The sequence below is a fragment of the Tamandua tetradactyla genome, chromosome 13 (assembly GCF_023851605.1).
Source record: "Tamandua tetradactyla isolate mTamTet1 chromosome 13, mTamTet1.pri, whole genome shotgun sequence".
In the NCBI taxonomy this organism is placed as follows: Eukaryota; Metazoa; Chordata; class Mammalia; order Pilosa; family Myrmecophagidae; genus Tamandua; species Tamandua tetradactyla.
Genome location: NC_135339.1, coordinates 92,129,538 through 92,154,372, shown reverse-complemented (window position 1 = coordinate 92,154,372; position 24,835 = coordinate 92,129,538). Strand labels below are relative to the sequence as shown.

Genomic DNA, 24,835 nt, shown 5'->3' with positions numbered 1-24,835 from the left:
TTGACAATATCCCTGCCAAATTCGCAAAGGCATTTCCAAATTAGGGGAAGAATCAAACTATCCATCCAATGCCCATAATCAATGGACTCCTCAGTACATGTAAACATTAGTCAAACATCTTAAGGCTGCTAACTACAGGTCATGCCCCTGCCGTTAATCCCTGGTAGAGGAGTCTTTGGCAACAAACCTGGATGTGGAAATGAAAGGACTATGAAATTAATGGCCTTATCATGTTTAGAGAGATGCTAGCTTTTGTGGCTTATGGATATATGTTACCCTGTTATTGTGTAGGGCAAGGAGTAATCACACGTGCTGCTTCCCGATGTTTACAGCAAGCAGCAGGGGGTTGGGGAATCCCATTCCTACTTACTTGGCTTGCAGAGGCTTCTGGCCAAGGAGCTTGAGCCCATGCAGACCGAGCGCACAGCCTGATATTTCTATTTTCCCAACAGGGCTGTCCAGCAGTTTGCACGTCATTTCACAGGTCTTGTCCATTCTCCCAAACACCTAAAGAGAGGCAATTATTAAATCAAATAAGAAAATACATGTGAAGGGGTATGGTCATTCTTTACAGCACAGGAAAAACGCCAGTTATTTAAGATATAAACTATCTTCCAAAGCTTTTCCCTCATTTTTGGAATTCAATCATGTGTGTTATTTGGCAATACAGTTATCTGAAGACAGGAAATTATACCACAGTTCTAGCATAGCCAAGCAATGGAATACTTTTCTTATATTTTCTTAAGTTACTATATGCCTTTTTTCAACTAACTTGAACCAATGCGGAGTTGAAGGAAGGAGAAATGAGAGCTCATTTTAATAGTACCTAAAACTAAGCTAAACTTGCTTTCATAAAACAATTACCAGACAATTTTCTCCATAGTGAAACTGAAGACATTCGATACCAACTCTGAATAAAGTGCATCTAAAAATAAAGCACATATGAAACGAATTAAGGAAATGGAGATGACTCAGCCAACAATTAGGCAGCGGCCCCAGACTCAGCATGCCATCTTGGGAAAGGATGTGTAAGACCGGATTAAAACACTAATGCCTTGGGAACAATATATATTTAATTTACATTAAAAAATGCACAAATATGCAAAAGCTTTCTTGTGGTTATATATCCATGTTAAACAATTCCGATAGATACTAACTTTGGTCAGCACAGCACAAGTTTAAAAGAAAGATCTGAAGTGCTTAGAGCAATGAGAAGCCAGTGATGGGGTTTAAGCAAATGCATATTTCAGAAGAATTATTCCGATGCAGGGGAAAGGCAGAAAGAGAAAGATGGTAACTCAAGAGAGAGAGAGGGATGACCCAGCCCAGAAGGAGCCCCCTAGATCACCCCATGTGCTGGCCTGAAGATGTCATGCACCCCAGAAAAGCCATGTTCTTTCTTCTAATTCAATCTTGTGGGGGCAGCCATGAGCTATAATCCTGATTCAATAATGTAAAGGGGAACCATTTGATTAGGCAACATCTGAGCAACAAAAGAGGCCCTCCAGAAGTAACTCTTAGGCATGCCAATAGGTAGTCTAAGCTTCTGTGGAGATGTGGCACATGCAACTGTGTGTGTGACCTTTTGATTAGATGAAGATGTGTCTCCACACACTCAAGGGGGGTCCTGATGAGTTTACTAGAGTCCTTTAAAAGGGGAAACATTTTAGAGAACGCTCAAAAGCAACACAAACACAGACATTTGGAGATTTTTGGAGTGTGGAAGGAGATGTATGGTGTGCCAACAAAGAAAGCAGATACCTAGACACAGATGTCTGGAGATGCAGAGTCCAGCAGATGTCACCTTTTGCCTTCCCAAGAGATACTAAGCAGGCCAGAAGCCAAAAGGATCCACAGGGGCTGAGCAAGCCACTCAAAACCAGGAGCCAGGAGAGGATGCAGACGCTAGCCATGTGCCTTTCCATGTGGCAGACATCAGCCCTTCTTGAGTCACACTATCTTACTCTGTATGCCTTAGTTTGGACATTTTTATGGCCTTAGAAGCTGTAAACTGGCAACTTAATAAATCCCCTTTATAAAAGACAACCCTTTTCTGGTATACTATATTCCAGCAGCATTAGCAAATCAAAACACCCCGCTTTCTATTCTTTCTCAGGGCTTATCACCCACTTTTTCACTTGACATGCAGACAAATCCCAGGTTCCCCCTCTGACAATATTATAACAGCAGCTACAGGCAAATACCACAGAATCCTTCCCCCATCCAGGCCTCCCTTCATGTTCCAGCCTGGGAAATGTGAACCCTTAGCCCAAAGCTATGGCTCTGCAGCAATTCTCCATGTGGTGTTCAAGCACAAGCACTGCCACACTTCACAGGATCATGACAAGGGTTAGAAAGAATAGACCTGAAGATTTAGCATCCCTCAGCCCCTAAGACAGACCTGGTCCCATGACGATTATGCCAAAACTGCCTCCTTGCCAATGGCCTTTGTCTTGACCTTGTCAGTCATGTCCTGCTCTTTGTCCCAAATTCTTACCCAAGAGTAGCAAACCCTCTTCCATTCTTCAAACACATGGTCACAGAAGATGCTTCTCACAAGCAAGGGCCCACCTGGCAGGGTGAGACCCTGTGTCTGCTTCTTGGCAGCACACCGCACACATTAGCGTGTTGAAGGCTCTGTGCAGTCTTGCTCAGCTTGCCTTAAGCAGATTACTCGCGTTTCCCTGTTCAGAAAGCACTGGCCATGTGGACAGGCGAAGGGATTGAGTCTCTCAGCAGCCCTCTGTCAGGGGACCTGGCTCAGGCCACAGCTCCAGAACGGAAGCCCAAACCCCAGTGAATGGCCGGAAGCCCAGGGGCAAGCTGCAGAATCTGACACCCACTAAAGAAACAAAGTGAACTCATCAAAAGGCTATTCCACATTCTGGATTTTCAGAGGCTGTTTTATATATATAACCTGATATTTAGAGATAAGGATGAAGTCAAACAGGTTGGGATTAAAGTAATTCAGAACATAAGAGGTAAGGAAGACATGTATTTTAGAACCACACATACTCCTTGAGACCAATGGAAGAAAAGTTTATTTGGCCTAGAACTGAAATTTTCTGTAATGCACAATCTAATTCAACCTATCTGGATAGCTCATTTGAACAACAGAAACAAAAGAGGCAGAGAATAAGAAAGAGGTATTCAACCCTGCATAGATTATTGTAATGCCTGGTTACATCCTAGAGTATATTCAGCAGATAATCAAAAAGTATTGGTAAAGTCCCCTGAGGGATGGGAAAAAAATATGCAACTATTAAATCTTACCATCAGGGAATCCCCTGATACCATGTCAAACTTTAGGGATACCCAAATCAGTAGGCCATGGCTTTGATCATGCTTACTCTTACGAAGCTTATGTAGGTAGTGGAGAAGTTAAGACTACTTATAGGCATGCCTAAGAGTTACTTCTGGAAGACCTCTTTTATTGCTCAGATGTGGCCTCAGTCTCTCTGACTCTGTTAAGTGAAATCATTGCCCTTCCCACTACGTGGAACATGACGTCCAGGGTTGAAAGTCTCCCTGGTGGACATGGGAGATGACTTCCAGGGATGAATTCAGACCTAGCACCATGGGATAAACAATTCCATCCTGACCAAAAGGGGGAAAAGAAGTATAATTAATAAATTATCAGTGGTAGAGAGACTCCAAATAGAGTCAAGAGGTTACTCGAGAGGTTGCTCTTATGCAAGCTTCAGGTAGACCTTACTATCTATCATAACCTGACAACCCCCAACCAGGATCATTCCAGCCAATCCTAAAGAACACCTAGGGCAATACGTAGGATTCCACAGGGTTCCATACACTAGAATAATTTTCCAGAAACCTACAACCTCCAGATGGGTCCCTGGTCCAGATAGGTACTGAAATCTAGCCCAGTCTCTCCAGAACATCAGATGGTTCCATCTCCCTACCCCATGTTAGTGACAGACCCTTCGAATATGAAAAATTTAGAATTGCCATAAGCCAAACACCCCTAAAGAGAGGGATGGAAAGATCAAAGGTGATGGTGGAGTTATACAGAGATGATAGGATTTAACAAATGAATATGAATGCTGAATCATTAAACTGATATCTCTTTTAGCCTCCAATATTTTATAACAGCTAGAAGTAAAAACCTACAATTGTGGAATTGTAACCCATGTCAAACTCTTGAAATATATTTTATAACTAATTATAGTGCTGTGCTTTGAAATTTATAGCTTTTTTGTATATGTGTTATTTTTCACAAAAAAAGAAGGGAAAAAAGTTGATTGTGATGATTAAAAAAAAATTATTCCCTCTAGCCTCCTATATGCTGGAGCAGCCAGAAGGAAAAATATAAGAGGATCATATTGTAGCCCATGACAAACTCTGGGATCTGTCCTGTAACTACTTGTTGAAGAGTGCTTTGAAAACTATTGCTTTTTTATTTCTTTGCATTGTATATATGTTATACTATGCAATAAAAAAGGTTAAAAAAAAGAAAAGGCTATTCCACAACTCTTGGCAATTCTAGGACAGCTGGAGAGCCAGGCTCAGAAGACAAGTGGACAAGACTTGCCACAGTGTACCCAGAGCCACCAACAACCCTGGGGTAGCACCACTGGGGACGACGGAGGAAGCAGGCTCCATGCTGGCACAGGGACCACCACGGGCCTGACAGTAAAGGCTGTGGCCACTGCCACGTCCATTCCGTGCTGCCACCTGCTCCTGGCTCGGGGCCCAGGCAGGTGTGGGAGTCAGCTGGCACTGCTGGTGCCTGAGCAGAGAGGACAAGGAGGGTCCAGGGAGGAAATGTGGACAGCCCTGCTCTCCCATGCAGAAATTCACAGGCCGGGAAACAAACTCGCCTAGAAGAGGGCTCAGGCTGAGATGCCCAAGCTTCAATTTCCTCATCAAGGAAAAAGGAATAGCAACCCTGACTGCCAACAAAGGGGCCATCCCGTGGGTCCGCACGGGTCACAGCCAGGAAAGGCATTGTGGATGGTACAACATACATGGGTGGAGAAGAAGCTGGGCAGGGCTGTGATGCAACTGAGGGAAAGGAACATGAGCGGAAGGAGGGGAGGGGGCAGTGGGAAGCCTGGGAGGCCCACCACCATCACAGGGGGGAAGAGCGCAGCGGGGACCTGCTGCCTAGCCCAGCTGGCAGGCTCACGAGTCCCTCAGTAAGAAGGGCCTGGCATGGTCCCCAAGCTCCTGCTCATGGTGTGACACTGACCAAGCAGGACAGGCTGGATGTCAGAGGCAGATTGCATGTGGTGGGCATGGGCCACAAGCCAAGTCTGGTGTGGCCAAGTGGATAGCTGGCCCGGCCTGGGAGTGCTATCTCTGCCCCCAAAACACCTGGGCCTTCCAGAAGGCCCTCACTGCACTGAATGAGAGTACACCTGCATGGCATGTCTGATACGCACTGCACACCTGGAACATGGCACAGACTTCGGCCACCCCTCGACACCATGCAAAGTGCAAGCAAGAAGGCTGAGTTTACCATGGGCATGAGTCACGAGCATGCAGCAGATCAGTCATGGAACTGGAAGGGGCAGGTGCAGAGAAAGAGCCATTCAAAGCATGCCAAAACTCAAAAAGCAGCATTCTGTAATGGAAATAACTGACGGGTCTGAGATTTGAGTTCTGATGGAGCAACGTCTTCCCTTTCTCTCTGTGTGCAACCAGCAGCATGTGTCCCTATGTGAAGTGGGAGGAGGCAGTGCCTCTGGCTTCTACATAGCTTAAAGGGAAATGGAAAGAAGCCTGCACATCCCACCACCTGGACTTGATGAAGAGATGGAGGCCCTGGCCCAACACAGGCCTCAGCCTCGTGGAGGGGCATCCCTGAGTCCAGAGGCATTGCTACGGGGGTGTCTGGGCCCTCCAGCAGCCAGTAGAAGCCCTGCCAGCAGGAGAGGACACACCAAAACCCAGTGACTGCTGCTGTGCCAAAGAAAAGAAACATGGCAAGTTTAACATAATTTCCTATCAACCCTGCGGAAATGGAATCCAAGAGTCCCCAGAAGCCTGCACAGGATTCCCTTTTCCACAGACAACCAGAACATTTGTGCAGAGTCCTTCTGTGGGCAAAAGCAAAGATTAGTTTAATGTTTGAATCCTAAAATATGACGGATACTACGTCCCCTGGACAGGGCACTCAAGGAAGTGGCTGACAGCACAGGTGAGGCAGAATGCGGTGCAGCTGGCAGACCAAAGTTAGGGTCATCCCAAACACCAGGTGTGGGGCAGGGGAGGGGGGTGAGCAGCAGGAGGGCAAGACCAAAGGGACCCATGGGCGCCAGAGCTGCAAGTAAAATGAGGCACCAAGAGCAGGCAGGCAGCATGGACAGAGGCTCCACGGGGATGGCAGGACGCTGGGTGTGGGTGACCAGGGGGTAGGCGGCAGATGGACCGGAGCCCCTGGCCCAAAGGGGGCCACAAGCAGCCGCTGGGCTCAGCTGCCTAAGTAGGAGAACCCTCTCCCTGCCAGCTCCGCACAGACTCCCCTCAGGACAGAGGTCAGGAAGCCAGTCTTTGCCACCTTCCCGCACTGGGCGCCAGTGATGAAATCCCCCAAGGGTCTCCAAAACCAACAACAGAAGACTGGGGCTGGGCCCAAAACCCTGATCCCTAGGCAGCCGGTAAGAGGAACGAGGTTGTACAGGTACTCACTCCATCCCCTGGACCCAGCAGGGGCATGGAGGACACAGGCTCGGCCACAAGTTCCCAGGAGCACACTGGGGAGGCTGACAGCTCCGGGACAGGTGACTCCCAAGCCAGAGTGCAGGAAGGGTAGCTTTTTCCAAAACCACAGAAGCTTTGGCACAGGAGAAAGAATGGAAGCAAAGGTGTTTGGGGGAAAACAGTATCTAAATGGATATCTAGGCAGGTGAGGAGACAAGACAAGATAAGAAGGTGCTGAGACCTGCAAGGCCTGGATAGCGGCAGCAGGGCTCGTCTCTGGCCCTTTACCTAAGAAACCACCAGGTCTTAAACAAGGATGGCGCCCAGCAAGCAGGTTTGCATTTTGCAGACTCCTTCTGGTTGCAGGTGTTGGGTTTGGGAGACACAGGGGTGGCGGACACAGTGCCAACAACCCAAGAGGCCATGATGTTGAATTCAACAAGGACGGGAGCACTTGGTGTGGGGAGAGGGAAGGGATGCAACAACGATGATTGGTAGGGTGGGGGTGGGGCTGGAGAATATATAATGATAGAGAAATACTTCACAATGCGTGCGCACCCCTAGGCATTAACCTCTGGGCTCAGGGGCTGCCAGAGGGAGAAACATGCGGTCAGCTGGGGAGGGGAAAGTTAACCACAAAACATGAATTGACTGCTCAGTAAATCTAAAATTATTCTAAAATTAAAAGTTTATTTAAAACCAATCAATATGGATAGGGTAGGATGATTTAACATATTTCTTCTCCAATCTGTTATGTTCTAAGTTTTTTTTTTTTAAGCAAATGTGATTTCCTTTTACAATGAGAAAAAATTGTATTAGAATCCAATATGTAATGCTGTTGACGCGAAGGACAAATCAGGATCACAGACATTTTGCATTTGCATTACCTCATAATCTCATACATGTAAAACAATGGCTATGAATACTTTCCTGAATAAAATAACTTTGATGTAGGAACATTTTAGTGAGTTAAAAATATATACGGGAATAAAAAGACACACACACACAGACAAAACAAGTATCTCCTTTCCCATCCAAGTGAGAGTTTTTGAACTCCCAACTCTGTCCAACAGGGCCCCAGACAGGAAGGGGCCCCCTCTTCCCTGCTGGCCCCATCTCTTACAAGGAGCCCCCTGACTTACCCCACTTTCCTATTCCTCAAACACATCAACCGTGCCCTGGCCTCAGAGCTCAGCACTTTCTGCTCACTACTGCTGACACTTTCTGTTGTCCTCTGGCACAGCAGCCTGTGTCATCTAACTCCCTGGTCCGCTCAAATGTCACCTTCTCAGAGAAGCCTTCCTAAAACAGGCCCCCCTGCCATCCCTTTATTTATTTATCCTGTTTTTCTGCTTTATTTTTCTCTCAAGCACCTACTTCACAGGAAATTACTTTAGATACTTGTTTATTTGCTGTGCTGCCTTCATGAGAACATAAGTCCCAGTACAGGTAGCAACTCTTACATGAGAATTCTGGCCAAAGAAAAAGTGGAAGTCTGCTGGGAGTTCTGAAAGGCAGCCCCACTGCCCCTCTCCCTTCTTGAACATAGAAGATGTGATGCCTGGAGCTGCAGCAGCCATCTGGAAAGTATGAAGAAAAGGCCCAGGCTTTGATACTGCTGATACTGTCTCACTGTACCACCAGCTCTCTCTACTTCCAGATTTCTACATATGTGAGAAAAATAAGGTCTCATTTGTTCCAAATTGATGTTCTGTGGAATTCTTGCTTTCTTCAATCCAGAGTAGCCCTATAGCCCATTCCTGCCTCCCCAGTACTTCACAGGTTCAGTAAATATGTATTGAGTAAATGACTTAGCTATCCTATTTATCTAGGTATAACTGAGATATGTACTTTGGAGAACCCCAAGATTGATGAGAGCCTTTAGCTGGCGGTCTGAGAGCCTGAGAAGTCTAGGAGAGCATCCCTAAGGAGGTGCTAGAATGAGGGTGAGGAGCTCAGAGCTGAAGGAACTGAAGGAGACAGCCAGGATCACGGGGTGGGGGTGGGGGGAGCAAAGGGCCCAGGGCCAAGATGAGGCTGGGGCGGCGGCTGAGACAGCGACCACCTGTCTGACCACTTCAGTGAGACTTGGGTGTGCGGGATGAGGGCAGCATGCCCCAGGAGCATGTGGGGTAGAGGGTGGGTGAACCATGACACCAACATACTCCGTTACCATGACCACAAGGGGTGGGGCATGGCCAGGGCACTAACTCTTGGGGGCTGCCTCACAGACCAGGAAAAGGAGGGAGGAAGAAGAATAAACCAGCCCATCCTTCCTTGGCGTGAGGTTCACAGTGACCCCAAATAGGGGCTGCCATCAAGGTGACCTTAGGCTCTTCTCAGAGCAGCCTGCTGGAATCTGAGGACTGGAGGGTAGAGTCAAAGGAAAGGGGAAGCAAAAAGGGGGTGCTGCCAAACTCAAAACCAACACTCTGCCTTTGTCAAACAGAACAAACTGGAAAACCCAAAGATGTAAGACTTTGAGGATTAAACCACAGAGGAGCATGGAGGCCCCAACAACCTGCTTCCTTAACTATTTACTGTCTTCGGTTCCTAGGGTTCTGTAACAAATCCCCACAAGTGGGGGCCTGAACAGAAATTTAATCTGTTCTCTCACAGACGTGGAGGCAGAGCTCTGAAATCAAGATGTCAGCAGCCCAGGTGTCCTCTGTAGGCTCCTGGGGGTGCAGTGGGGACAGGAGATCCAGCCTTCCTATTGCAGCTTCTGGTGGTGGTCGGTGAGCCTTGCTGCATCACTAGAGTCTCTAGTGATGTGTCATGTGGCTGTCTTCCATCTGTGCACATGTGTCCGTATGTCCAAATTTCCCCTTAGAAACTTGGATTACAGGACCACCGAACTCCACTATGCCCTCATCCTAGCTAGGTGCCCCTGCAAAGACCCTGTTTCCACATAAGGAAGTACTGCCAGCTCCAGGCAGCCATGTTGTGGGGAGACACTCTATGGCTCATGTATGTACCTACTGCAGCACCAAAGGGCAGCAGGTGTGCAGCTCTATCTCCAGGCATTGGCAGGGAGTCATGGCCTTAGCCCAGCTATGCACACCAAAGCTTCCTCCCCTGGCTCTCACATCCCTAAGGCTGTGAGCTCAAGCCCCCAGACCTAGTTTCAGCAGCACGCAGAGCCTACCCAGCCAGGGCATAACGGCATCCACCTAAAGCCACCAGAGGTTCCGACGCTAAGTGGCAGCAGAAGGTGGATTCTTCATGGTTATGTTGAGGCCTCTGAAAAAATGAAGTAGATTTTATTCCATCTCCTTTTACAAGAATGACATTTAAATTACGTTCTGAATGCAGCATTTGATCCCCCTCATGTGAGCTTTGGGGTGCTTCCAGCCAGCTGGGTATGTGAAGGAGCATCCAGCTGGCATGAGGAGTTGGCATGAAGCAAGGAAGACAGAGCATATAGGGCTGCCCCACAATACCAGCAAAGCCATGATGGAATGAAAGCCTTCAGGACAGTACTTTTCATCCTTGGTACCTAACGTTGGCCCACCAACAGGTCAGGGGTGCAGGCATGTTTTCAATGGGAAGGCAAAACCTCACGTGAAAACTCACACAGAGAAAATGCTTTGTACCCATTGTCTCAAGATGAAGCAGGCCAAGGAAGGGTGGGAGAAGGAACCGTGTGGGACTGATGCCCACCGAGGGTGAGTGTCAAGAAGGAAAACGCTGAATAAATCAGGTGAAGAGCCACACCGCACCCACTTCATTTAGGAGGCCTCCCCCAAGGAATGTCGTTGGGCTGCGTTCAGCAGGAGGCGGCTGAAATGTGGCTCTGACAACCAAAACGGATCAACCAGACAGAGATGATCTTGCCAATCAAGGCTGGCAAGGCCAAATGGATGTCAAACTTAGAACGGCTCCACAAGTTGTTCAAACATAGCCTCCCACAGCCTCCTGGCCCGGGGCCTGACCTCAGGAGCCACTGAAGGAGAACGAGCCTCCTGGTATGTCACAGGCACATAGGAATGAAATGAACAGTGGAGGAAAACAGTCTGCATTAAAAATACACAACTCAGTTTTCAAAGGAAAAGACTACCTGAAGCTCCCTTTAATAAATACTGTATTCCGCTCATTTCCTGAGCTTATACAGAGGCTTCCGGATGGGGTCTCTGACTAGAGCAAAAGGTGTGCCTTTATTTTTATGATTATCACTGAAGAGGACCCTGGCACAGACCAGAAGCATCCTGATTAATGAGCTTCTAATGAAAGAATACGCACTATAACAGGAGCCCTGGGGACTTAGTTTGGGGACAACAGAGTGAAAGAATGGACCACTGCAGGCAGGTTCCAGAAGCACAGCACATATGTCCCATGAAACAGCTCATTGTATGCTGCAATCTGCATGAGAGAAAATAAATGAGAAATGACCCACGTGTTGGCACTAAGGTACAAAGGCACAGCAGAGGAAATCTGCTCACTTGCTTTTAAAAATCAATCATTATTAGATATAAGCCAGCACTTTTATTACTAGATATAAGCCAGTAAATGGATACGGTTACATTTTTTGGGGGGGGTACCTCATTACTTTATCTGAAGGAATGCTACAAATGCAAGAACTTGATAGCTGTTGATACTTATGGAAAAGGTAAAGGTAAACCCAATACGCATGCACTGCCGTGGTGACCACACAAGTCACCCTGTGGCTCTGGAGAGGCTGGCATAAGGCTGAGTTCTCATCGTCTCTGTTTCCTAGACTGTGTCTGTCAAAGACATACCTGCCAAGCCAGAATCTGGAGCCCCTGTCTTGCACAAGTTGGTGATGTACTACCCCAACTCTTTGATGGACTTTGCCTGCTCATTCAGGTAACCTGTCTCAATGAAGTCAAACAAGTGGGTGTCGTTTTTGGCAGTGGCCAGTTTGTGCAGTTACAATGGTGACCAACTCACTCTTTTTCCAAGTGTAACACCCATTCCACTGCATTCTGCCCTCTTTTCCAGTCACCTCTTGCTGGTTTCTTGATGTCCTGAAGGAGGATCTGGCCACCTCGTTGGTTCTGAGCATCAGGAGTATTTCAGCAGGCTTCTTCTCCTCCTGAGCCTGTCTTCAGAGCCACAAGATCATGGTCAAGGCAGCAAGACACTGACAGGAAGGCATAAGGGGATGGAGCTGCAGGTTCACCTGGTTGTGCTGGTGGTTCTGGGTCCTGGTGGTACTTCTGACACCCACCATGCAACGTGGCTGTGATGGTGGGCGGAGGAGGAGAGGGAGAGGCTGCACGGTGCTGGGGCGGTGGCATGGCTGGTGTGGTAGTTAACTTCAGGTGTCAGCTTGGCTAGGTGAATGTGCCTAGTTCTATTGCTGTGGACATGAGCCAATGGCATGTGAACCTCATCTGCTGCTGATTAAATCTGCAGTCGGCTAGGAGGCATGCCTGCTGCAATGAATGCTGTTTGATTTAATTGGCTGGTGCTTAAATGAGAGAGCCAAGCAGCTCAGCATACCTCATCTCAGCATTCGCGGCTCAGCCCAGGCCTTTGGAAATGCAGAAAGGAATCACCCCAGGGAAAGATGTTGGAACCCAGAGGCCTGGAGAGAAGGCCAGCAGAGATCACCCCGTACCTTCCCACGTAAGAAAGAACCTAAGCTGTAAGTTAGCAGCCTTCCCTCTGAAGAACTATACATTAACTAAATAAATCACCTTTTATTGAAAACCAATCCATCTCTGCTGTGTTGCATTCCAGCAGCTAGCAAACTAGAACAGCCAGCAACCGGGGCAAGCGCCAGGTCCGTCCAAGCAGCACTGAAAACAGGAAACCACTGTGACTCTCAGTGAAGACATCTGGCCTGGATGTAGTAGCTACATTTTAAAACTGCACTTAAAATAAAACTTGAGTTTTCCTTTCCAAACTTTTTGTTTGGTGCAAACTAGCAAACTAAATCTGAGTGGTACAGGTAGGGAACTGGTGTTCTGTTCTGAATGTCAGACAGTTTTATATGTGTGCAATCAGGCAGGAATCAGCTCAGAAGCACCCAGAATACCAATCGCTGTGTCTGCATGAGCATGTGAGTGAATGTGTTGGTGAGTCTGTGTGCATATGTGAATGTAAGCATGTAAGTGTGGGTGAGTCTGTGTAAGAGCATGAATGTGTACTGAGTCTGTTAGTGTGAGAGTGTGTGCATGGGTGTGTGTGTGTATATGTGTAAGTATGTGAGTGTGGGTGACTGAATATTTGAAAGTATAACAGAAACAGATCACACAGAAAAGTGCAAAAATTTAAATAAGTGTACAGTTTAATAACAAATCGCTCCAGAAAGCCCCTGGAACTTAAAGCACTTTTGAAAAATGCTTCTGGATGCAACCAGTGCTCACATATCCATCCCAACAGTTTACCCAGAAAATCTCTGTATTTAACTGAAAACTGGTCTGTGATGAGTAGAACAGTGAAGACTGAGGCTGTAGGTCTTTTCAGAAGCTTCTTGGGAATAATCGTGCATTTCTTTAAAATGTTTCTTGAAAGCCTCCCTGTGCGCCGGGCCCTGAGATGGCAGAGTGAGTGGCCCCAGGTCCCCACTGCACAGGAGCTCTGATGACCAGCAAGAATTGCAGAAGCATCTTCCTCCAAGCTTCAGCACACAGTGACAGGCAGGCACTGGATCAGGAAAAGGTTCCTTAGCAGCACGAGACCCTTGTGGTGCCCACCAGGCCCTGCCCCCCAAGGATCCTCATGGAATGAACTCTGTGCCCACGCTGGGGCCAGACTCCTGGCCCAGGGCTCGCCCACTGGGTTCCCCCAAGGCCCCCCTGAGCAGCCCATCATGGGCTGTATTCCAACCAGAGTCCTGCACAGAAGAAGGACGAGGCCACCGCTGCTTCAGTGTGGGACACAAGCTCTGCTCCTGTTTAACATTACAAGGACTGCGGCAACTTTGCTCAAAACCAAACGGAGCATCTTTCAGTCATGATGAGAGGAGCATCATGAAGAAGAGAAGCAGCGCTTGCAGAGATGGTAACTGAGTTGGGGTGGGTGGGAAGGTGGCCCACTGCAAGGACCTGGCCATCCCCGCCATGCCCCATGGGACATTCCCCATGTAACGTTTCAAGATCTACTTGCAGAATCCCACCACAAGCTGCTGCCTGAGCCCAAGCCCCTTAATCTCATAATATTCTAATGTCATATTTTAACATACTAAGCTTCAGTTTTGATCAAGAATATTCATTTATTTTACTGTGAAGGAAAAAAATGAAAACATACCTTGCTGACCCTCATTTTTTGCTACCCTGCTGAAACATCCTACAGTAACGACGCTGGTGAGAAAACCATCTTGCCACAAGACTGGAGTTCCCGGCTACCTGGTATCCTTGGGGTGGTGCCTGCACCTCAAGCTCGGTGATGGTCCCCTCCTTGTGGATTGTGAGGTCCCCACCTGGGTCTTGCGTCTCAACCCTGCCAAGAGCACGTTCCTCCCAAGCTGGAATTTCCTACACTTCAGGTACCAGCTAACTCCTGCACCACGGTGACAGACTGTCAGGAGGAGGAAAGAGCATGGCAGTCTAGTGCTCAAAATGAAATGTCAGTTCTTAAAGCTGTTATGTCTTGGGAAGCTTCAGCTTAAATATGTCATGGCAGAAAATAACCTCATCCTTTACAGCCCTCTCAAGTTGGGTAAAGTTTAACTGACTTCTTAGAGAATAGGCAACACGCAAGAGCTTGCAGGGAGCTCTGAGGGAAACATGCCAACTTTTTCAATTAGGCCGAGCAGCCGAAGCCAGTGTATTCCAACTCCAAAAGAGGAGATGCTGAGCTTCGGGTTTGGGTCACAGAGGAGCCTCAGCAGAGAACAAATGCGTCCTATGACAAGTCAGATCTGGTGGCAAAGTAAAAACCATCTCAAACTTCTCTCCAAACAGCCAAGATACAATCTAAAACCATCCTCACCCGGGTAGAGAGCTTTTAGTATCAAAGTATCATACATTTGTTTGCAAACAAGCCATGGGGACAAAAGTTATAAATAGTTGATAAAACTGTCTACCTGTACACGGAGAGGATTTACAAGTTAAAAGTGAGAGGTTTCAGAGTCAGAGAATTCACGCACCGACAGAAAGAACGTACCCTGGGGATGGACATAAAGATGTGCCCAGATTCAATAACCAGAGCCCCGTCTGCACCAACTCATGGAGCACAGCGGACACTCTTAGGCTGCAATTTCACAACAGGCACCCACAAAGCTCCTCAAACGCATCTCCAGCAGATGACTGAATAACAGACCCCAGCAGGAAGGTAAGTCGATAGGAGCTTTTGGCAAAGTCTGCAGAAAATTCCTGTCACTGTAGCAAGAGACTTCTCCAGGGTCCCTATGGGCACACAGCTGCTGGCCTGAATGTGAGGTGCTGTACTGTCACAGGCCATATGGTAAAACTCCTTACCAAGCCTCATCAAGGCCAACCTCTCCTCTGCCCCAATAAGGAAATGGAGGCAAGGGGGCACAGGAGCTGACAGTCCCACCATGACCTCGGGACCTCAGGCTACCCATTACACCATTCCTGATCGCCCACCTTCCTTCACCAGTGGAACTGTGGCCACCTTCATGCTGCTGCTGGAAGGGCTGAACGGGAGCCTCGAAGCTGAAGAGGTTGAAGCCCTGAGCACCTGACACTTATCACAAGCCATTGCAGTGGTTAAACCCAGCTCGCCCCTGAAGCCACAATTGTTTGTACAATTTGAAATGGTTGAAAAAATAAAAAATATTTGATGATATGAAAATTATATGAAATTCAAATCTCAGTGTCCATAAAGCTTTATTGGCACACAGCCCCACCTGTTTGTTCCCATATCATCTGTGGCTGATTTTGTGCTACAATGTCCAGCAACTGCAACAGAGACCATAGGGCCCGCAGAGCCAAAAATATGGACTTACTGGCCCTTGGCAGGGAAGGACTGCCAACTCCCGATTTCAAGGTCTGTATAAATGGCTAATTGTGTTTCTAGCTTTGTATTACCTGCTCTTTCTCTACCTGTCCACTGATGAGTAATCGCAAAACAGTCATGGCTCACCAGATGCTCACTTTCCTCGTCCTTTCATGCTACAACCTCAACAGGGATGTTACAAAAATCTCCTGGAATTTTCTAAAGGACCAGCTTAGCCTTCCATCCTCTAATGCAAAGCAGGGCAGGCCATGGTTGCCAAAGCCAAAGGCACTGAGTTCAGTGGACGAGTTCCGCACTTAATAGAGAGTAAGTTTCAAAATGCTTCTTTTGTGGGTGAGTCAAGGGTGGGAACAGCAGAATGATTTAAGACTGTGTCTTGCTGGAAGCGCCTGATGTTCCGGATACGCTCCGGCCACTGGGACCAAGCCTGGCCCTGGTGATACCAGGCTCAGTCCTTGGAACAGGGCCAATCTGCTCAGAGGGAACCCCAGATTCTGAGTGACTAAACCATGGCTCCAGCCATTCTAAATTAGTTGCATTATACCCCAAACCTTTCAAAGGCTTGATAGCTTGAACATATCATTCTACACCTTTACTCTCTAAACAATAATTCAGTCTAACACTGCAGCTGAAGCCAAGATTCCTAGACCCAAAGTGCACTTTCCATTTGATTAAATACTAATAAATGCAAGAATAAAATAGCAAGTCTTTTATCTTACAGTAAATTCTCCAGAAACCACATACTCTAATAATTATTTCTGTGTTAAAGAGGACAGATTCTAACCCTCAAAGATGGTTTAGTAGTCCCAAAATCTAAATTACAACAATTAAAACATAATGTATTGTAGTCTAGGGCTCACAGGAAGGTGATATCATAATACAGGTTCTTTGATATTTTAGAAGACAAAAGAAACAGTGACCTTTAAACCGACACTGCTGCGGGGTGGACCATCTGGACAACCAGTGAAAAGGATAAAAAAAATCAGGGCAGTCTTCCCTCTAGCTGCAGAGACAAATCTCATAATAGAGCAATGGCCTTCTATGAAGCATGGAAAATAATATGACATAAACTGGGAAAGAATACATCTTTTGCAGTTTACCATTTGTTTTTGGTACTTTAAAATTCACACAAAAAATCACATATTTCATCCCCTAAAGAAGTAAACAGAGTGATGGGCTGTCAAAGGGAGAGGGTAAATTTCATCAAGGAGGATATTTTGTCTTCTATCTTTATAAACAAAGAATCAAAGGCATTGCATCAGCAAACCTTGAGTCTGTAGCTTGCAGGGCTGCACCCGGCCCTGGTGCACATGTGAGGGCCCCATGCCAGGGCTCAAGCACTGAGGACCAGGGGTGTCCCAAAGACAGACGACTCGCTACAGCAAGGGTGTCCTGCCTGCAGCAATGGGAAGCAGTCACCCTTCAAGAAGAGGCTCCCCTCAGTTAAATTTCTCATCTCTGCATAAGGAAGACAAAGAGCATACCTTCTGCATCAGAGGAGACAAGGAAATAATCCATGGTATTAGGAAACTCAGAAGGGATTTTTCTAGGAAACCCCAAAAAAGACACCCAGTCACTCATGATCCTGGGGTCTGGCTTCAAGTCACTTTGGGAAAGTGGGCGAAGCATCCTGACCTCAGGATCTGAGCCCAGCTCTGTGGCTGGGTCCTGGGTGACCTTGGGAAGTATAAGGAACCTCTTGGGGCCCTTTTTCCCTCTCTAGCACAGACTGTGTGTGGCTAACAAGACAATGGGCAAGAATACAAACAGCAACCTGTGATGGTTCACATAAGCCTTAAGCATGGGTCCATCTGTAAGTCAGGCAGCCACCGTGTGAGATGAGAAACAACAGGATGGTCAGGCAAAAGTAAGGAGCCAGGCAGTGAAGTGACGAACAGAGTCACCAGAGCAGCAGAGATGGTCGCATGCTGGTTCCGTCCTAAAGTGACAGAAGCTACAAGCAGAAGCAGGCCGGGGGGAAGGGGACCCAGGGTAGATCTGCTGAGTCAAGTTCACAGCCTGTGCTTGAGTGCCTTTCTGAGAATGGAGTTCGGCCTTTCTGTGGGTCGCAGGCCCACATTTCCTTGTAACAACATCCCTCCCTTCCATCTCTGGAACTGAGTGGAGCAGCTCCCAAAACATGAGAAGCTGTGCAATCCACTCGGAGCACCACCCTGGCTGTCCAGACCCACAAGACACAGGGGCCTAAGATGTCCATGCTGGTTCACAGCTGCGGTGCACCCTAGAAGAGCCGTGTTCTTCAGGTCCTAATCCAGTCTTGTGGGGACAGACCTATTATAGGGTGGGACCTTTTGATTAGGTTGTTTCCACAGAGATGTGACCCTGCCCATTCAAGGTGGGTCTTAATCCAGTTGCTGGAGTCCTTTAAGAGAGCCAATATAGAGAGCAGAGAGATTGACAGGTGCTTGGAGACAGAATACGCCCCAGGAGATGCTAAACTCAGAGATGAAATCCAGAGTCTACCCTAGAGAAGCTGAGCAAGGACCCGCAGACACTTAAAGAGGAAAATGCCCCAGGAGAACCCAGAAGACAGACCACAGGAGCAGACAAAACCATTTGGAAGCCAAACCAGGAGAGAAGGGCCAGAAGATGTTTCCTTGTGCCTTCCCATGTGACAGAGAAACCCTGGACATGATTGGCCTTTCTTGAGTGAAGGTATCCCCTTATTTTGTCTTAATTTGGACATTTTCATGGCCCTAGAACTGTACTTTTATAACCTAATAAACTCCTCTATAAAAGTCAATCCACTTTTGGTATACTGCATTCTGGATGAGCAAACCAAGACATGCCCTTGTTGGGGTAGAGGAATTAGATAGCTTAGGTCTTTTATGATCAACAGGTCAGATAGCTCCAAAGGAGTCACTGCCTGTCATGGGCTGATTTGTGTCCCATGGATATGTCTCTGTCCCCGGAATCTGTGAACACCACTTCTCTGGAAACGGGATCCTAGCAAATGTCACTAAGGATTGTGAGAAGAGAGCATCGTGGCCCTAGGGTGGGCCCTAAATCCAACGACTGGTATCCCACTAAGGGGAAGGAGAGGAACACATTGAGATACAGAGCCACAGGGGAGAGGGCAAGTGAGAAGTCAAGGAATGCCTGAAACCACCAGGAGCTGGAGGGGGCATGAGAGGGTCCCCCCCCAGAGCCTTGAGAGGGGGGGCACAGCCCAGCCACCACCTGAACATCAGACTTCTGACCTCCAGAACTAAAAGAGAACATTTCGGTAGTCTTCAGCCCCCAGGTATGTGCCACTTTGTTGTAGCGGCCCAGGACACTTGCCCTGCTCATGAAATCAAATCACCCTGAACTTTAACCTCCTCTGTGCCTGGCAGCAGCACTCCATGGACAAGCTCAGGAGCTGGCATCAGAGGCAGGCAGGTCCAGACACCTCACCATTTTCTCAGAGATACTAATTTACTTCCTGACATGCCACTGTCAATCCCACTCAGACAGTGGCTGTCTAAATTTAAGCCCAGTAACCTACAACAGGCACTTACCTTGCTGTTGGCACCCATATTTTGATGCTATGTAAATTCTCAAGGGTTCCCACTTTCACTGATGGCTTTTTTCCATCTCTGCTGGGGAGGCATATAATAATAGGGACCCACAAAATAACAGCAAAAATATGGTTCAGTTTACAAATGAGAAGGAAATCAGTAAGTACCAAGAAAGTTGCATCTTTACTCTAATTACAAGCAAGAAATACAGGGCTTGATTCTTAAGATGTTACTTAGGATTAGGATGATTGTTTTCCCAAGCTGCTTCTTACTGATTCAAGCTTTTTATTAAAATTAATTTGATGAAAATATGAAGGAGTGTATTTCATTTTGAAAGGAATTCTCCCTTCTTATGGAAAACAAGAGCCATTTGCTAGGTGACTTCGCTTCTGTCTTCTGCAGTCATTCTCTGCTGCCTGGCAGAGTCTCGGCTCCATGCTAATCACTACCAATTTCTTGAGGAAAGCAAGATGGCTCAGGAACCACCATGCCGTGACAAAGGTGAGGACGCACCTGCATCCATCTGCTCATACCCGCCCACCTAAGGGTACCTGGTAGATACCAGGACATTGGCTGGCCCTATGAAGTCACCTGCTTCTGCAGCTCACCGAGACAGCTTAGCTGTGCTTGAGTGATAACAAGCCACCCTAAGTCCCCATTACATCTTCTCAATTATGCATGTGCTTCTCCTCAGAAGCAAGTTTCTCATGCCAAAGCTGGTTCCAGATGCAACAAGCAGCTCGCCCCCCACACAGCCATTGAAGAAGGCAAGACCTGGGGCTGCTGGTCAGAACCTCAAAAGTAGCAACAAAAATAGCACGAGAGGTTGGGAAGAGATAAACTTGGAATGAAATGTCTAAAGAACTCATATTAAAAACAACCATGAGTTCTTTCTTGGAAGCTGAAGCTAGAAACTAAGAGTTCAGCGAGCCGTGCCCCACCATATACACAATTTTATTCTGAAGGCTCCAGAGGTGGGCATCATTCATTCCATGATAATCACTGTTAATTTAACTAAATTTTCAACACACATTTCAGGGAACTCTGCTCTGCCCCACCTCTCCACTTACCATGGATTTCTCAGAAGGGAGCAGAGACATTCAAATGCATGTTTCAAAGAAGAACATGCTTCTGACCTTTAGAGAGTCTTGTCTCTTCCTACAGGTAACATTCTCAAAGCTCACCTCCTTTTAAGCTGGACAGACTCACCCCTGCTCCCACTGACCCCATTTTCCACTTGAGTAATGGCTCAAGATGAGAAGTTCGAGGCCCTTGGCTACAAGCTGGCCAAACCAGAGAAAGCTCAATACCCGGGGAGACCCAGAACCTACATGCAAACAAAGTCCCACCCTCTCATCCTCAAACCCACAGGGTATGGCTCAGAGACTGGCACTATTCCAAAGCTCCAGTTTTCCCTTTAATTAGTCAAGCTAGGGACTTGCCTTGATACATGGCTACAAAGTCAAGAGACCAGCCCCAGCCCCTGGCCATTCTAATTCGTCCCCACGCACGTTCTGTCCTCAACCAGCCTTCTCTGAGCCTTGGAATATGGCCCTGTCAAGCCCGAGCCCTCCCTTCTAGCCCCCGCGGATATACAGCTCACCCTGTTCTGTCTGCCAGCCGGTCTTGAGTGCAAAGTGCAGGAGGCAGGTGGGGGGTCAGCTCTGGCCTCATCAGGCCCAGCACAGCAGTCACAGACCCTGCTGACACATCAGAGGAAGAACCAGCTACCCACCTACCCGCTTGGAAAGCCATAAGGCTGGCCTGCGTCACACACATAATCCGGGCCTGTTGGGGACTCAGATGGGCAGCAGACCCCAGCCTCTCTGGCCCCTCACTGTGCCCCTTCCCGTTAAGAAATCCAAGCAGCAGAGAGTGGGTTCACTCTGGCTGTGTCAATCTTCTGGGAACAGAGTCACAGCCACCCCAATAACTGGCAGGGCTTCAGGCAATTCTGGTAGCCCCCAACACATACTAGTCAGGAGGTGAGAAGACCAAGAGAGGTCCTGGCATGGCTGGGTACATGGGGTATACTCACTGCAAAAAGAGCCAGGAAGAATTTTAGTGGTTTGAATGAAAATTTAATGTTTAATATTAAATCATTTTTGCTGCCCCAGTAAATCCGAGAGTGATTTGAACAGTGAATAAAAAAGTATTTGCAAAGTCCTCTTGGGGGAATGGTGAGAAAAGGGGAAAATTCAACTTCCCCAAGTGGAGAATTCTTGATATTCTCACAAGCAGTGTGGACAACCAAAGCAATAGGCTGAGCCCCCAATCTTGGGATTTGTTCATATGAATCTTAACCCCACAAAGGACAGGCTAAGCCTTCTTAAAATTGGGCCTAAGAGTCACCCCTAAGAGAATCTCTTCTGTTGCTCAGATGTAGCTTCTCTCTCTCAGCCAACACGACAAGCAAACTCACTGCCCTTCCCCTCTCTATATGGGACATGACTCCCATGGCTGTGGACCTTTCTGGCAACATGGGACAGAAATCCTAGAATGAGCTGGGACTCAGCATTAAGGGATTGAGAAAACCTTCTCAACCAAACAGGGGAAGAGCAAAATGAGACCAAATAAAGTGTCAATGGCTGAAAGATTCCAAACAGAGTTGAGAGGTTAATCTTACACATTAAACAGATATCACCTTTTTAGTTAAGGTGTAATGGAGAGGCTGGAGGGAACTGCCTGAAAATGTAGAGCTGTATTCCAGTAGCCATGTGTCTTGAAGATAACTATACAATGATAGTGAAAACCTTGTGTCTGATGCTCCTTTTATCTACCTTATTGACAGACAAGTAAAACATATTGATTAAAAATAAATAAATAATAGGGGGAACAAATGTTCAAATAAATTTAGTAGATTGAAATACTAGTCAATGAAAGGGAGGGGTAAGGGGTACGGTATGTATGAATTTTTTTCTGAATTGATGCAAATGTTCTAAGAGATGATCAAGATGAATACACAACTATGTGATGATATTATGAATTACTGATCATATAACAAGAATGGAATGATCATATGGTAAGAATGTTTGTGTTTGTATGTTGGTATGTTTAATAAAATTAATTAAAAAAGAAAAATAATTTTTGCCTCAAGTTGATTTCAGGCACTTATATACACAGGGAAGATATTCATAAAATCCATATGAAAACACAGAATCTATGTTTCAATAAAAAGAAAGACCAACACATATCAAATTTATCTACAAATGACACAAGGATAAAGTATTGTGCAGATATTTTTTCTTGAAAAGAGGGATTATTATGAAATCATATGTAAACTATACCCAATCTTTGTTCAAATAATTGATTACTGTAATTATATTTCTCCCATATTGATATTTCCCCACTGCCATAAAGAAAATCTCTATGGTGTATTTCAAAAACTAGCAAACACGTAAAACTTTGAGAATGTCACTACAAAATTTAACGGGTACATTTTATCTAAATCATAGCAGAATGAATTCTTCAAACAACACTTGTAGATGAAAATCTCAAGGATCTGCAATGTTAATTTCAAAGATAACTTGAATTAGAAGAAAAACCCAGACTATCACAGAATGAAGGACCCCTGATAATTAACTACTTCTTTAAACTCTCAGAACCAAGCGCCTATTAGTGGACAAACTACCATGAAATATCTCTTTAAAAAATATTTAACAAAAGGACACTGAATTATTTCCACATCTTCATTCCGTTGCACGCCCTGCAAGCCTACTGTGAAGTTTGATCGATCTGGGACACCTCTGTCTAGAAGGCAGAAAAAACTTCCAAACTTAATTATGCAGGTAAAAGAAGCCATACTGATAAAATCACTAGATGCTTTCCTGTGTCATGTTCCCTTGTTACCACGTCCTTCTAGAAAATCAGGGCACTGTAGCTCTCATTTTCTTTCTATAGTGAACCCCAAAACTGAGTTCCTGGAACTGCTCTTCATGGTCCACCAGGGGCCTGGAGAAAACCCTGCGCAATGATGTGCTCATCCACCCCCACGGAAATGGCACCACAGCTTCCCAGGGTCACCTGCCCAGGGGTCTTTCCTAAGATGCTGTTTCAGCCACTTGTCCTGATCCAGGGAATGTGGGAGACCAGGGCAGGGCCAGGCTGGTGCCAAAGACCAGGTATGTTCCAGACAACATCCCAGACATTGCTCTGTTTAAAGGTTATCAAATATGCTTTTACCTTTTTATTACAGTAAGATGTGTCTAACACAAAACTTCCCATTTTAACCATTTTTAAGTGTACAATTCAGTGCCATTAGCTACAGTTATAGTGATATGCGGCCATAACCACTATCCATCACCAAGATTTTTACATTATCCCAAACAGAAACTCTGAACCTATTAGGCAACAAGTCTCCATTTCCCTCCCCAGAACCCTAGTAACCGCTCATCTACCTTCTGTATAAATTTGCCTATTCTACACACTTCATGTAAGTGGAATCATACAATATCTGCCCTTCTGTGGCTGGCCTATTTCATTCAACACAATATTTTCAAGATTCACCCACACTGTAGCATGTATCTGAACCTTGCCCCTTTTTACAGCTGAATAACATTCCACAGTACAGATATATCCCTTTAGTTTACCCATTCATCCATAGAGGGGCATTTGGGCAGTATTCACTCTTTGGTCATCAAGAGTTATGTGCTAAGAACACTGGGGCACAAGTGCCTATCCACATGCCTGCTGTCAGCTCCTGTGGATATAGACTTAGTAGTGGAACTGCCAGGTTGCATGATAATTCTATGTTCAACTTTCCCAGGACCCACCAGACTGTTTTCTATAGGCACAACAGCATTTTACACTCTCCCCAGCAATGAACAAATATGCGTATGTCACTGTAATTCAACTTTTTAAAAAAATTACTCACAACCCAACTGATAAAGAAGGAGAGCTGCTGCCTAAGCACATGCTATGTACTGGCACGGCGTGTGCCATCTCTGAGCCTCCCAGAGACATCTCTTTGGGTGGAGTCCATTTCTCTGATGAGAATAAACTGAGGCTCAACGATATGGGAGTGACTTTTCCAGAGCCCCAGGAAGGGAAAAGCAGGCACACTGTTTGACTCTGGAGCATTACCCACACCACTAGTACTGCGATGAGTTTAGAGACTAGTTTATCAATTACAAATTTACATTAACATATAACAGAAAAATACGGTGTACATATCACAAACTGCTTTCACTCAAATTAGGACAAGGCTAAAGCAGATGTTTAGATTAAAGATAAGCTGATGGGGTACACGGGTGGTTCAGTGGTAGAATGCTCGCCTTGCATGCGGGAGACCCAGGTTCAAATCCCAGACCAGGCACCAAAAAAAAAAAGATAAGCTGATGTAAGGAGAAACTTTAGAATTCTATGAGCAGCACATAAAGACAGTGAAAACTGTGATCACTGAGCAAATGACAATGCCAACGAATAAAATGGAATGTGGGATCACTCCCCATATCTTGCTGCCTCCCTTCTGCAAGTTTTGTGCAAGCAGAATCCAGGAGTTGTTTCTTCCTGCCTTCCCCAGTTTTGGCATGCCATACCTATACAGCAGATACTCAAGTCAGTATCTCCTAAATTACACCCGCTGCCCTCTCAGGCAGCGATACACCCAGGATTGAGCCCAGGGTCAGATGGCTTCACCTACGTAAGCAGGCAGAGCACCACCTGGCAGACCAGAGCCAGCCCCAAGGAGGAGACAGACTACCAGGAATGCACCCCAGGAGAAATCCTTTCACTCTAGGACAAAGCAATCACAGGAACAC

General features: G+C 46.5%; 1 protein-coding gene across 2 annotated transcripts in view; it reads right to left on the bottom strand.

The window, feature by feature from the left end:
* Positions 1-24,141, bottom strand: part of MGMT (O-6-methylguanine-DNA methyltransferase) — a 298,803-nt gene extending 274,662 nt beyond the window's left edge. Inside the window, exons 1-3 of one of the 2 annotated variants that reach the window (XM_077126412.1) lie at positions 23,950-24,141; positions 20,680-20,776; positions 371-507 (exon numbers count right to left, since the gene is read on the bottom strand). In XM_077126412.1, coding sequence (XP_076982527.1) covers positions 371-507; positions 20,680-20,776; positions 23,950-24,038 — 323 coding nt within the window. In that variant the 5' untranslated portion in view covers positions 24,039-24,141. The remainder of the gene's footprint in view (positions 1-370; positions 508-20,679; positions 20,777-23,949) is intronic. The other variant, XM_077126413.1, reaches the window with a different exon arrangement.
* Positions 24,142-24,835: the final 694 nt, after the last annotated feature.